The sequence below is a fragment of the Artemia franciscana genome, unplaced genomic scaffold (genome assembly GCF_032884065.1).
Source record: "Artemia franciscana unplaced genomic scaffold, ASM3288406v1 PGA_scaffold_32, whole genome shotgun sequence".
NCBI classification, from domain to species: Eukaryota; Metazoa; Arthropoda; class Branchiopoda; order Anostraca; family Artemiidae; genus Artemia; species Artemia franciscana.
The window spans coordinates 1947851-1962269 of record NW_027062665.1 but is presented as its reverse complement, the minus strand read 5'-3'; the positions used below and the strand labels follow the sequence as shown (position 1 = coordinate 1962269).

The 14419-nt window shown below is 36.2% G+C and overlaps 1 protein-coding gene across 2 annotated transcripts in view; it reads left to right on the top strand.

Moving 5' to 3' along the window:
• LOC136041677 (xylosylprotein 4-beta-galactosyltransferase-like) overlaps nucleotides 1–11161 on the top strand; it is a 50529-nt gene extending 39368 nt beyond the window's left edge. Inside the window, exon 6 of one of the 2 annotated variants that reach the window (XM_065726399.1) lies at nucleotides 10771–11161. In XM_065726399.1, the coding sequence (XP_065582471.1) occupies nucleotides 10771–10829 (59 nt within the window). In that variant the 3' untranslated portion in view covers nucleotides 10830–11161. Of the gene's footprint in view, nucleotides 1–7537; nucleotides 7665–10770 lie in introns of those variants that run through there. The other variant, XM_065726398.1, reaches the window with a different exon arrangement.
• The last annotated feature ends 3258 nt before the right edge of the window (nucleotides 11162–14419 follow it).

Here is a 14419-nt window from a genome sequence, read left to right as displayed (position 1 = left end):
TTTCTTGTGAACTCCTTGGGAGAAGGACTTTCCAGGTTTACCTTTGCTGGGAGGGAATTCCGCCTGGGGACGGACCGTTGGGTGAAACTTGAAATTTTTTAATTAAAAAAATATAAGATGTCAAGAGAGGTACTTTAAAAATAAAATGGGAAAATTGCAACCTCTCCCCACTAATTGGCACCCCCCTGTGGGGGAGTCTGGGTCCTGAGCTTGCTTAGAAACCAGACTGAAAGCACAATGTGATGTTCAAAACCACATAGAGATAATTACCAAAAGCAATATCATCATTAATTGCAGTAAAATACTGTCGAAATAATTGTGTTCGGTGAAAGGGAGGGGGGATAACAAATTGGTTTAAAAAACAACAAATACTTTTCGTAAACAGAAAATTTGATTAAAAAATATGTGAAAAATAGTGAGACTGTGGGGAGCCGGGACCCTGCTTACATACTGGAGGCACAGTGTGATGGTCAAGACCACACGGAGATAGTACGTAGCCTCTCGAGTTCTAAGTGATGCTTGAGATAGCGCGAAGCCTCTTCAGTTTTTTCAAGTCCGATGCGCACTTTATAGTCTTCACCTGTCGCCAATTTTTAACTAGTTACTCAATATGCACACCTTTAAATTGGTTAGAATAATTAAACTACACTATCTTGGCGGTTTTTATCAATCTGAAAAACACGTAGCAGTCAAACTACCCCTATGTTTGCATCCGACCACTTCTGGTAGTGACCAGCTGTTTTACAAATGGTCATACCAACAGAAAAGGAGGCTTACACCTGTCCATAATATCGTCTCTCAAACTCTATCACCTGTCGCTCATGCCTGGGTGGAGAAATACTGGACCACCCTAATCCCCTTTATGCAAGTATAGTAAAAGAATATATGCCTTTTATACAAAGTGCCGTAAATTAAGAGACAGTCCTATTATATACTGTCACGGGTGTTTTAAGTAGGGGGAAGATAGGGAGAATATGAGAAAAGATCAAGCTCAAGGGGTTGCATACTGCTTTCCAAACGAGTGTATGACTTATTGTGTCTCCCCTGCTTCTTCTGCATCCACGAAAAGCCATATCTCCGATCCTTCTTCTGGCCTTGTTCTTATACTAGATTTGGCTGCACCCCTCTGTTGCTCAAAACGCTGCACCTACTTTGAACTGATACGTTTCAAGTACATACCATAATGCTTATTTTAAGGTCTAATACACGGGACTGAGATAATAATAATGCTGACAATTGCTTTAGTTTTTGGCCTCTTTCATTAGTAGGTTTTAGGTATTTGCTTAGTGACTTTTATTATCGTTATTAGATTATAAATGTTTTTTTCAACTGAAATTAAGGAGCAGCATTAAAACTTAAAATCAACAGGAAGTATTAAGTATATGAAGGGGTTTCTCCTTCCTCAATACCTGGCTCTTCAGGCTAAAGTTTGGATTACTTTTAGAAAAGGCTTCTTATTATTCTAACTAAACTACCCTTGTGTTTCTGGAGTCGTTCTCAAAGAATTGGGACAAAAAGTCAAACTTTAGCGTAAAGAGCGATGTATTGAGGGTGAGGAATCCCCTTCATGTACATAATAATTTTTGTTCGTTTTAAGTTTTAATATTGCTCCCTACTTTTAGTTAACAAATACTTGTTTTTGTATTTAATCTCTGATCACTTTTTTAAATAATGCAGGGACATCCGTCTCCCCCTCTACAGAAAAATCCCCCAAGGATATATCCTCTAGAGAATTCCATCCCGGTGAAAATCTATTCCAGACAATTACCCTCTGTGACAGAAAATTCACAATTTTCTAAACAGAAAATTCACCCCCCTCCCGAACCGAAAAATGTGTGCATTCTTCCCAATAAAAAATATTGTACGTAAATATTGGGCAAATTTTATAACTTAAACACCCTTCCCCAGGGGCTGGGTGGTCAAGTTATCTCCAAAGGCATATTATTGGAACTTCCAAAATTTGACACCTGGCGTATATCCTGGAGCGTTTTGGGTTCTCGCCTGCGTAGCACAATTTCATCATGCCGTGCTTATCGTACTATTCTTGGCCATGGAATAGTTCTGCCCCACCTGGCGTATGTCTCGTGGTTTAAACGATTTTAAAGATGGATTATTCCTTGGAAGCAAAAAAGCAATTCTAAAGCAATTTAATTCATGTCTGCCTCGATTCCCTTCTCAACATTCTCTTTCTATTGACTATCAATATTCAGTTCTTATTTGATATCAAAACGTTTGTGCACCCTAAGGGCAATTTGGTCGTAGTAAATTATTCCTTCCCCCTACAAGTCTTACAAGACATACAAAACATGGGTGACTCATACAGGATCATTTAATTTCTTAGGGAAATAAAATCTTGGGATGTTTGGATTCCTTCCACTTTAGTTCCCCGAAGAAAAGTTTTCCAGCGTGAGTCACTTGGGAAATGAATCTTCGAAGGTTTTATTCCTTTTTTCTAGAAGAAAAATACAAAGACGCTAGAATAAATCAGTTGATGTCATCTCTGATTCAGCAGTCCTTTCCGGGGGACTTGAAAAGGAAGAAATTTGTCTTACATGAAGTTAAGAAAAAGCTGAGACAGTCATCAAATTAATTAGAGGGATTTCTATGTCTTTTTTAATGTCCCAAAATCTTTTCTCTCAACCCAAGTCTTTGCAGTATCCTGGGGTAAAACAAGTTATTGGATGCATACCCTCCCCCTTTCAAGCTGAAGATGCTTCAAGGAAAAGCTAAAGCACTAAGGTCAATTGAGGTCAATTGAAGTTCTAAAAGAGGAATTTATATAATTTGAAATTGAGGTAAGGTTGAAACATCAATAAAAATAAGGGGACATGGACACATAAACTAGAATTCATTTCAGTGGTAAGGAACAAAATACTGTAGAGCCTAAGCCACTCCCACCACCTCCCCCTTTAATGCCGGTGAATTATTTGAAAATACAGGGAGATCCTTTTTTTACAGAGAAGTCTGAATTTTTTTGTGGAGAAAGGGAACCCGAGCCTGAAGGCACCAACGCTGCCTAAATACCTTATAAGGTGAATAAAACTATTATTCGTAATAGCCTAACAGTAATTCTGTCAAATTTCCACCGGTGGTATCCAGAGGTCATAGGAGGTTCGGGGATCCTGATATCTGCCTCCACTCAACCAAGGTGAAAATGCATAAATAAATGTAACTTTTTCATCGATCAATGGCCATATAAAGATATTATATTCAGTTCATCTCCGAGGTACAATACAACACGATAAATTTGAACCTCTCAATATATAATTTAAGTCTAATATAATATATAAGTCTTGGATATTTAAAGGTTTAGAATTTGGTCTGGCCCGGTTCTCAGAGGTCAAAATACGCCTGGATTCTTTCTACTACTTGAGGTCTTAAAAAAATATGACTTCATTTTCTTACAAGCTTTTTTTGAGCGTATGACAATGGCTGACCAATAAGGGCTGACCAGAAAATCCTTAAAAAAATGTCCATGGGGGTGGAATCAACTTTAATTTACAATCATACGTGACTGATAGGTAGGTTCGACTAACTCACCGCGAACATGTTGCTTTACAAAACTTAATCGCCACAACTAGCCGCAGAACATTTTCGCGCTTTTACTTCGTGCAACCGTTAAGCGTTATTTCCTTATTTTGGCTCTCATTAGAGTTGATACTTGTTTTAAAGGTTGTAGTACTATTATAGGTCTATTCTAAATAGCTTGAAATAAAAGAAAAATTTAAATTAGATATTATTTTTGGATTTGCCTGTTGCTAGGTAGGGGCATCAATTCTCGAAAATGTAGATGCGATAAAATTTATCTTTAAATTGTAGGAAGGGGGATTTATTTTTTCAATGAGAATTAAAAAAGAGGTATTTACTGATAAAAAATACCATGAAAAGGTATTTTCAGATCTTTCGCGGATAGAATCTAGAGGGGAGGGCAACGGTCCCTCCTCGTTGACGACCCTGTTGCTTGAATCTTTTTTTTTTTTTTTATTCACCAATTTCCTTATGTCAATTCCAGAAGCAGACAAATACAGCATTGTGTATACTGCTTACTCATAATACTTGCTAAAAGTATACCGCCTCCCTTTGCCCCAAAGTAAGCTCAGAGAAACTCCTCCGCGAAAAAGTTCTACAGGCTTCGATTGAAGGCGCCCAGATTCTCATTTCAAAAATCGGATCGGAGCAGTTTAAACCCCATGGACTTGGACTACGTAAAAGGTTTTGCAGAAGGTAGTCAGCAATAACGGTGAAATATATTTCTAGGAAAATTTTGAGCTTTTTATGGCACTTGGTATTAACCAAGTGACATATAGCAGTCGCCAATTCTGTCGGTCTGTCGGTCTGTCTGTCGGTCCCGGTTTTGCTACTTTAGGCACTTCCAGGTAAGCTAGGACGATGAAATTTGGCAAGCGAATCAGGGACAGGACCAGATTATATTAGAAATAGTCGTTTTCCCGATTTGACCATCTGGGAGGGAGTGGGGGCCCGGTTAATTCGCAACAAATAGAAAAAATGAAGTATTTTTAACTTATCAGCGGGTGATTGGATCTTAATGAAATTTGATGTTTGGAATGATATTGTGTCTCAGAGCTCTTATTTTAGATCCCGACCGGATCTGATGACATTGGGGGGGGGGAGTTGGAGGGGGAAAACCTAAAGTCCCGGTTTTGCTACTTAGGCACTTCCAGGTAAGCTAGGACGATGAAATTTGGCAAGCGTATCAGGGACCGGACCAGATTAAATTAGAAATAGTCGTTTTCCTAATTTGACCATCGGGGGGGAGTGGGGGCCGGTTAATTCGGAAAAAATAGAAAAAATGAAGTATTTTTAAATTATGAGCGGGTGATTGGATCTTAATGAAATTTGATGTTTGGAATGATATTGTGTCTCAGAGCTCTTATTTTAAATCCCGACTGGGTCTGATGACATTGGGGGGAGTTGGAGGGGGGAAACCTAAAATCTTGGAAAACACTTAGAGTGGCGGGATCGGGATGAAACTTGATGGGAAAAATAAGCGCAAGTCCCAGATACATGATTGACATAATCGGAACTGATTTGCTCTCTTTGGGGTAGTTGGGGGGGGGGGAGTAATTCTTAAAAATTAGAAAAATGAGGTGTTTTCAACTTACGAACGGGTGATCGGATCTCAATGAAATTTGATGTTTAGAAGGATATCGTGTCTTAGAGCTCTTATTTTAATCCCGACCGGATCTGGTGACGGGGGCGGGGAGTTGGGAGGGGGAAACCTAAAACTTGGAAAACACTTAGAGTGGAGGGATCGGGATGGAACATGGTGGGAAAAATAAACACAAGTCCTAGATAGATGATTGACATAAACGGAACGGATCCGCTCTCTTTTGGGTAGTTGGGGGGGGTATTTCTGAAAAATAAAAAAATGAGGTATTTTTAACTTACGAACGGGTGATCGGATCTCAATGAAATTTGATATTTAGAAGGATATCGTGGCTCAGAGCTCTTATTTTAAACCCGACCGGATCTGGTGACATTGGGGGGGGGGGAGTTGGGAGGGAGAAACCTAAAAATTGGAAAACACTTAGAGTGGAGGGATCGGGATGACACTTGGTGGAAAAAAACACGAGTCCTAGATACATGATTGACATAACCAGAACGGATCCGCTCTCTTTGGGGTAGTTGGGGGGGGGGGTTAATTCTGAAAAATTAGAAAAAATGAGGTATTTTTAACTTACGAACGGGTGATTGGATCTCCATGAAATTTGATTTTTAGAAGGATATCGTGTCTCCAAGCTCTTATTTTAAATCCTGACCGGATCTGGTGACATTGGGGGAAGTTTGGGGTGGGGAAACCTAAAATGATGGGAAACGCTTAGGTTGGAGGGATTGGGATGAAACTTGGTTGGAAAAATAAGCAGAAGTCTTGCATACGTGATTTACATAATTGGAACGGATCCGCTCAATTGCGGGGGGGGTAATTCTGAAAAATAAGAAAAATGACGTATTTTTAACTTACGAAGGAGTGATCGGATCTTCATGAAACTTCATATTTAGAAGGACCTCGTAACTCCGATATCTTATTTTAAATCTCAACTGGATCAAGCGTAATTGGGGGGGGGGCAGTTGGGGGGACCGGAAATCTTAGAAAATACTTAAAGCGGTGAGATCAGGATGAAACTGGATGGGAAGAATAGAAACCTGTCTAAGATACATGACTGACATAACTGGACCGGATCTGCTCTCTTTGGTGGAATTGGGGGGGGGGGTAATATTGAAAATTGAGGTATTTGTAACTTACGAAAGGGTGACCAGATCTTAATGAAATTTGATATTTAGAAGGATCTTGTGCTTTAAAGTTCTAATTTCAAATTCCGACCAGATCCTGTGACATTCGGGGGAGTTGGAGGGGGGAACCGGAATTCTTGGAAATAATGAAAATTGGAGTATTTATATCTTACGAATAGATGATCGGATCGTAATGAAATTTGATTTTTAGAAGGAATTCATGTCTCAGAGCTCTTATTTCAAATCCCGACCAGATCTTTTGACATTGTGGGGATTTGGAGGGGGAAATCTTGGAAAAACACCTGGAGTGTAGGAATCGGGATGAAGCTTGGTGGATAGAATAAACAAATGTCCTTGATACGTGATTGACAAAATCGTATTGGATTCGCTCTCTTTGAGGGAGTTGGGGGGAGGGGTTCAGTGATTTGGCGAGTTCGGTGCTTCTGGACGTGCTAGGGCGATAAAAATTGGTAGGCGTGTCAGGGAGCTGCACAATTTGACTTTATAAAGTCGTTTTCCCAGATTCGACCATCTGGGGGGCAAAAGGGAGAGGAAAAATTAGAAAAAATTAGGTATTTATAACTTACGAGTGGGTGATCGGATCTTAATGAATTTTGATATTTAGAAGGACTTTGTGACTCAGAGCTCTTATTTTAAATCTTGACCGGCATTAAGCCTCTTATTTTCCTTTTTAAATCAATCTATTGATTCATAGAATTTTGTTAGAGCTCATACCATATGATCTCTTGGCTCTTAGCTCTTCTCGCCTCGTCACAAGTCCCATATGAGCTCTTAGCTCTTGTTTTACTTTGCTTTGGCTAATACCCATTACAAAATTGCGGAAATAAATTATGTATAGTTTCGATAGAAATGTTATTTGTTTTAATTACCAAATTGTGTATACTGTTTACCCATAATATTCACTAAAAGTATACCACCCCCCTTTGCCCCCAAAGTAAGCTCAGAGAAACTCCTCCGTAAAAATTTACCATTGTTGAAAGCCACTAGACAATATTTCTGATGTCTTGAACATCTTTCTTCAGTCCAATAATTGTCAGATTCTTATTTGCTTTATATTTTTCTCCTGTTTATTTTTCCCTTGCCTACAGATCCCCTCCTTTTTTCCTAATTATCAAGTTTGTGAAAAACATGTAAAGGATGCAAGGGAAATTAATTACTAAGAAAACAGTCCTAATTACATGTGGCATATTTAGTTCCGAATATGTCAGGTCGAAGTCAGCTGTTGCCTATTTAAACAGATACTTTTTTCCTCTCTTTTTTCCAGGGAGTGAAGCACCTGGAGACGAGGGAAGGAATTTTTGTTTATTTCAGTTGTTTATAATTGAGCAGCCCCGTCGAGTGGGGATCTATTCAAGCGCTGGTGTTGCCGTATAGATGTTGATGCTACCAATCAATATTTTTCTCTTCCTTGATTTTGAGGAAGTGAAAAGATTTAGAAATTCATTTTTGTCTCTAATTCTTTTGCAATTGTCAAATAATTTCAAATGCTTGCCCGCACAACTCAATCATACTGCCATCCACCATAAACAGTTTAGTAAATATGGTAATCAATGGCATTTATGCTTTAATATGTATAATGACAATAGGCAATAGCATCTCTTATTCAGGCAGAGATCCAACGTCGTATTCAGGAGGGTTACTATTTTTAAACCCCTCTCCCCTCCCTGGAATTTATTCCGACTCGTAAAACCGTAACAAAAATGCATATAAATTAAGTTTCCAGGTGTTTTTTTTTAATTTCTTATATACTCCCCACCAGAAAAAATGTCTACCTTCCCCAGCAAAGAATCTTTGGTACGTCCTCAGAGAGGGGATGCAAGTATCAAAAACACTGATAGTGGTGGTTTTGATTTCTATTGGTCATAAAAGTTTGATATTTATTTTTCGTAGTAAAATAGTATACACGGCTTTTAGACTCATCTTCCCTGTCTTAAATCTCGATCTATTCCAATTTTGCCTGCGATTCTTCCGTTTTTCATATAATTAGTGTTTTTTAATTTCTAAAATTTATCTCCCCGATTTACTGGACTCCTCATTTATCCTGGAAAAAAGTCGCATGCTTGAGAGAACTCTTCGCGAGCATTTCCTTAATTTAGTGTTTCAAAATCCTCTTGTGTCCTTAATTTAGTGAATAATGATTGACGTGTTGATTCGGCCAGACCAACTTTTCATTAGACCAACTTTTACATTAAAAGCATTATGCAGATCTGGCGTTCACTGAAAAGCCTGGACAAAAAAAAAACATTAAACAAAAAAAAAAAAAAAACTCAGGATCAATATTAGTCTACATTTCCTTTTTGTTTTGCCTGGACGGAGCTTAGGAGAGTGTCATAAGACAGAGGACAGTAAGTTCACAATGATCTCCTATGTTTGTGCTATATTTTCAGTATTACTCCATGAAAATTATGATTTATTTGTAGAAGTTTACAGACTGTAAGAACCTCATGAGAAATGCGGTTCATTGTCAGAGGTAACCGACTCAAAGGAAAATGAGTTCAAAAGAAATATTGTTTGAGCAACCCGACAGCTTTGGGAGTTCCATGCGGTGCTACCCGCTTTGATTGAAAAATGCGGCTCATTGTCAGAGGTAATCCGCTCAAATGAAAATCAGCTCAAAGGAAATATAATTTGAGTAAGTTGAAAGCTTTGAGAGGTCTTTGCGGTGCTAGCCATTTTGATTGAAAAAACGTGGTTCGTTGTTAGTGGTAATCAGCTCAAAGGAAAATCAACTCAAAAGGCATATCATTTGAGCAATTTGACAGCCTTGAGAATTCCCATATTTTTTTTTAATATATATTAATATATATATATATATATATATATATATATATATATATATATATATATATATATATATATATATATATATATATATATATATATATATATATATATATATATATATATATATATATATATATATATACTGAAAAAAAACGGTTCTAAAATAGTAATTATCATATTTTTTAGGGGCTAAAACCAGTTCACTGTTTCTCATCATGACTACTTAAGACGCATCTTCATTCCCTTCAAGTACCCTTTGAATTATTCTTAGTTAACTTTTGGCGGCATTTTATAGCACTATGCATTACACTAAGTAACATTAAAACTTTGACATTTGCCAAGTTCCCTAGAAGTGGACTGACTAATTGGATAAAATGAACAAAATCAAACTACTTTATTGGTTTTAAATCCATGCTTGCAGCTAAAGTTTGAAGATACAATTTCGATAATAATCTGACAGAACAATATGCTATTTCCCAGAGACATTTTAAGCGAAACAACTCAATATCATTGAAAATTTGCTAGATGTGTCTGCAGTAATCGAAATAATAAAACACATTTTAGTATAGATAAAAAAAAACAATAATATGCTTTTCAGTCATTTGGGATGGTAGTGATGGATTATAAAAGCTTTTTTAAGATTTTGTAACGCATTTGGAACATTTTTGTATTAAAAGCTTTAATTATCCTATCTCTGCGACCGATCAGGAGACAAAGGCCTCATATGTAATATATATATATATATATATATATATATATATATATATATATATATATATATATATATATATATATATATATATATATTTATTTATATCATTATATATATATATATATATATATATATATATATATATATATATATATATATATATATATATATATATATATATATATCATTTTTGTGTTCTTTGTCAAAGGGCTGCCCCCTTGAAACACATTCATGTGCTGTTGCCTGAAAAGGGTTAATTTTTTCGAAGCTATTGATACGTAAAAAACTGAAGCTTCCAACAACTTTGAGGGTTTGTTGGATCTGGAGGGTTGTATATGATAGACAAAAGTGTCGATGGTTTAAAGGAAACATTCGGAAGTAATTTAATTTCTTTTAAAGAGCTCCACTTTAATCCTTAATTTATATTTTTCCTCGTTTCATATTTTATATTTATGAATACATATATTTTATATTTATATTTATATATTTTATGAAGCTAAAGACTGCATTTTCAACAATGTAGTTCTTGGTATTTTCACTTAAAAATCAAGAGTAAAGGAAAATGTCCCGTAGACTTTTAAATATATAGTTCGCATATGTGTTCATTAAAAAAAAATTATCTTGATCTCTTCTATATTTCGTGAATTGGCGCCCTGTTTGTCCACTCTATCAAGACCTTTTCATCTTAGTGAAAGCCAAGGCCGTGTCCATGATTTTCTCGAGTGGGGGGAGAGGGGTTTACAAAAGATTTTTTTGGGGGTAAGAGTTACAAAAAACTTTAAAAGACGCATCCAAAATTTGTTTATATTCATTTTTGTTACTTTTTTTGCGACGGACAAACATTTCGGGTGGGGGTAGGGTTCAAACCCCCTAATCCCGTTGGATACGGCCTTGGTGCAAGCTTACGATGACTGAACATGCTATTTACTCTAACTATTTTAGATTTCCTGCAATACTTCCAAAGACTCTTTAAATTTGTTAATTATCTGATTACTCGACAGGTGTCATACGCTGTTGCGATAACCCGCCCCCCTTAAGGCAAGTTCGTGCCAGATGGTAGCCGTGCAGAAGCCACCTGGTCGCGTGGCGGGTTCCAGGTGATTTCAATTAAAATAGTGGGATAAGCTGAGGAGTGACAAAACGAGGGTTTAAAACCTGGGGGTTTTTGTTACTTGACAGGAAGTTGATATTCACTGGTTACGTTTGTTACGTCTTAAAAGATTTATATATGTGGTATATGCTTGTTGCCAATGGGCTGTGTTCTTGTGTATTAGAATAAATATTTGCGTATTTGAACATATTTGACAAGGCTTTGGACTCCAGTTCAGATCTATTCTATTATGCTTTTATATCGGACTAGCCGCAACAGACACGCACCCAAGATTTGTTTCCCTAGGGGAGGGGACCAGTTATGAAAAAATAGTTGATAACTTGATTAAGAAGTCCAAAAAATTCGGAAGATTTAGAATTTTTGGTGGGTTCAAAATCTGCGTGCATGCCTGAACATAGAGCATACAATGCCCCTGTCCTTCCAGCAAAAAATTCAGCCAGAGTCAATGGTAAAAATTAATGAACACGTGAAAGTTACCAGAAAGGAAATCCTTGTCATTTTTCTATTTACAAAATAAGTTGGAATTAAATCCCGCTTCTCTTTATTGAATTAAAAAAATCATTTGAAAATAAGGAGCAACACTAAGTCTTAAAAAGAACGGAAATCATTTCGTAAATGAGGTGGCTGCCCCTTCCTCAACCTCCTCTTTTTACGCTAAAAGTCTCGAAACTAAAAAAAAAAAAACTTCTCATTCAGATTCAACAGCCTTGTGTTTGAGCAGTCTTTCTTACAGAATTTTGACAAAAATTAAATTATAATGTAAAGAGCTAGGATTGAGGAAGAGGCAGTCCCCTTCATATACGAAACACTTTCTGTTTGTTTTAATGCTGCTTCTTACTTTCAGTTGAAAACACTTTCTTATTTGATTCTGACTATTTTTCCAATCATGCCAGGAAATCCCCTCCCCTGTGTGAAAACTGACTTGGAAAATTCCCCCCTTAAACTTTATTCCAACCAGAAATTCCCCCCACGGAAATCCCCCCTAAAAAATTGTGTATTTCTCATAATAAATGATACACATGAACAAGGAACAAATTGCAATAGCTTACAGCCCTTTCCCAGGGTCTGGGGGGGACAATGTCGTCTCAAAATGTATAGTTTTTTTATCTTTCAACTATTTGATTCAATCCCACGTCAGGCGTTTGGTTTTGAGTGAATCACATGGATTTTTCTGTGTAAATTGTTATTAATGTTAAATAAATACATCAATACAGTGACGGATCCAGGTGGGGGCGTGAGGGGCGTGCGCCCTAACATAATGGTGGATTTGGGTTTGGGACGGCTTGCTCTGGTTGGGGTTGTGACGTTGCAACCCTTTAAAGTAATCTTTTGTAATTGGTTTTTGATAGTTGAGTTATAAATAAGTTTTTAATTGTTAAGACTGTTTGTTTTTTCAGACAAGTTTGAAACAAAGTTTCAGTTACTTTGTAACTGAATAGATTTGTTACTTTGGTCTCTAATAGATTTTACTCTGTTAGATGACGCATACCGCCTAAAAGTATTAAATTAAATTTAGATGTATTAGGGTATTCTGTCCGTGTTACCACAAAAGCCGACTGGGAGGTAAAAATCTTCATTTTGTATTAAAAAGGAGAAGAAACTAAAAATCATAGCCTCCTTAGGGTGTCGAAGTGATATTTTAGGATTATGATGTCACAACAGGGCTGAAAAAACTTAATATTTGAACTTATTTTTGCTACCAAAGATTTGTTTTCAAGTCTTGCTATGGCAGAGAGGCGAAGGAATTGATATCGTTACTTTTTTGGCTGTTATAAAATTTGGGTTTCGTTTGGAATTACGTTTTGGATTTTGGTTAGGAAATAGTGGCCACTTTACTGCCTATTTTCATTTAATTAAGCCCTGCGTTGTATGACAAATCACCGCCTCTGTTCATCTTAAGACATTAAAATAAAGGTCAAACTCTTTATGTGTATGTATTGGGACTGCATATATCTGTCCATGAAATTGTACATGCTGCAATATATACCTCTGAGGATTTTTATTCTTATTTGGGTACATGCCATAATATCATATTTCCACGTTTACTTGTCCATGAATCAGATTTTTTAGGATAATTCTCTTACTTAATTAAAAATATACCACAGCTTGGAACACCGAGAATTCGAATCACGAATTTATACGTATCAAATGCAAAAATAACAAACACGTAATTGTTTGTATTTAAATGAGTATTTTGACTCATATACCTAATTTGAAGCGCATATCTACATGCATTTTTATTAGAGTTCATATTGTTCTGAGGGTTTTGGTCTTTATTTGAACATTATAGGATGAATCGAAGAGAAAATCACTCTAGACTGATAGGAGTAGCCATTATAAACCTTCACCAAAATATTGAGGTAGACATCGACCGTGTAATAAATAGATATGGTGGGAGTAGAAAGATAAAAATAGACTTTTTCCTATAAAACTGTGAATTCTGTAATTTAAGCAAAATATATCGAACTTTTAAAAGTGGTAGGATACGCTTCATTGCTATGAAAAGTAAAATTTTGATTAGTCAATTTTGAGATTTCGTCAAAGTTGACATTGTTTATTAAAACACTAGATTTTGTGATTAGTTGATTTTTTATTGCCCATATTTAAGAACCTCGTTTTAAATATCTTATATGCATTTCTATCGTTTTGTTCTATGCTTATATTTACAACCCTATACGAACTAGTATTTATTGTTGTCCTTGAATCTTTTTGGTTACTTTAAAAGGGTCCTAGAACTTTTGATTTCTGTTAGAATGAGCCCTCTCTCGACCTTATTGGACCAATGGTTCGATATGGTTGTCCCTGGGGAAAACAAAACAAAAAATAGTATTTTTCAAGCAAAACATACAAAATTCCATATGTTTGTAGATAAGAACTTTAAACGTCTACAGCGGGGTTCTCTGATATACTGAAGCTTATGGCGTGATTTTCACCAATACAACTTGACTTTTGGTGTGTTCCCTCCTTTTTTAAAAATCAGGTAAATTTTCTCGGATTCGTAGCTTTTCATTGGTATCACTAAATTTAAGGAATTTTGTACAGTTTGGAATCAGCAGAAAAATATAATTCTTTTAGTGAATTAAATGCTATTAAAATTTGTTTTGTCGCTGTTGTTTTGTAACATGTCCCCGTCGAGGTTTATTTAATAAAAAAAAAATAATTTGAAATGAAGCCCTCAATATTTAAGTTTGAAATGAAGTTGGCTTTGAAGGGATTTCAATTTCGTATAAAAAAATAATGACAATTTAGCATAAAAAGCAAAGTATTAAACATAAATCAATATTTATAAGGGATCCAAGAATTTAACTCGGGGAGGGGGCAAGGCCATTGAAAAAACGCCAAATATTGATATTTAGGATCTTTCCTTTGCATATATCATAAAGCAGAGAGGCATAGATCAAGTATAAGAAATTTGAAGTTACCTTGCCTTTCCCTTATCAAAACCACCCCTGAAAGTTAGGGGCACCATTTGGGGGGCAAGAAGAGCAGTTTTCCCCTCAATAATGCAGTGAAAAAATTATTGTATATCCTATGCCCCT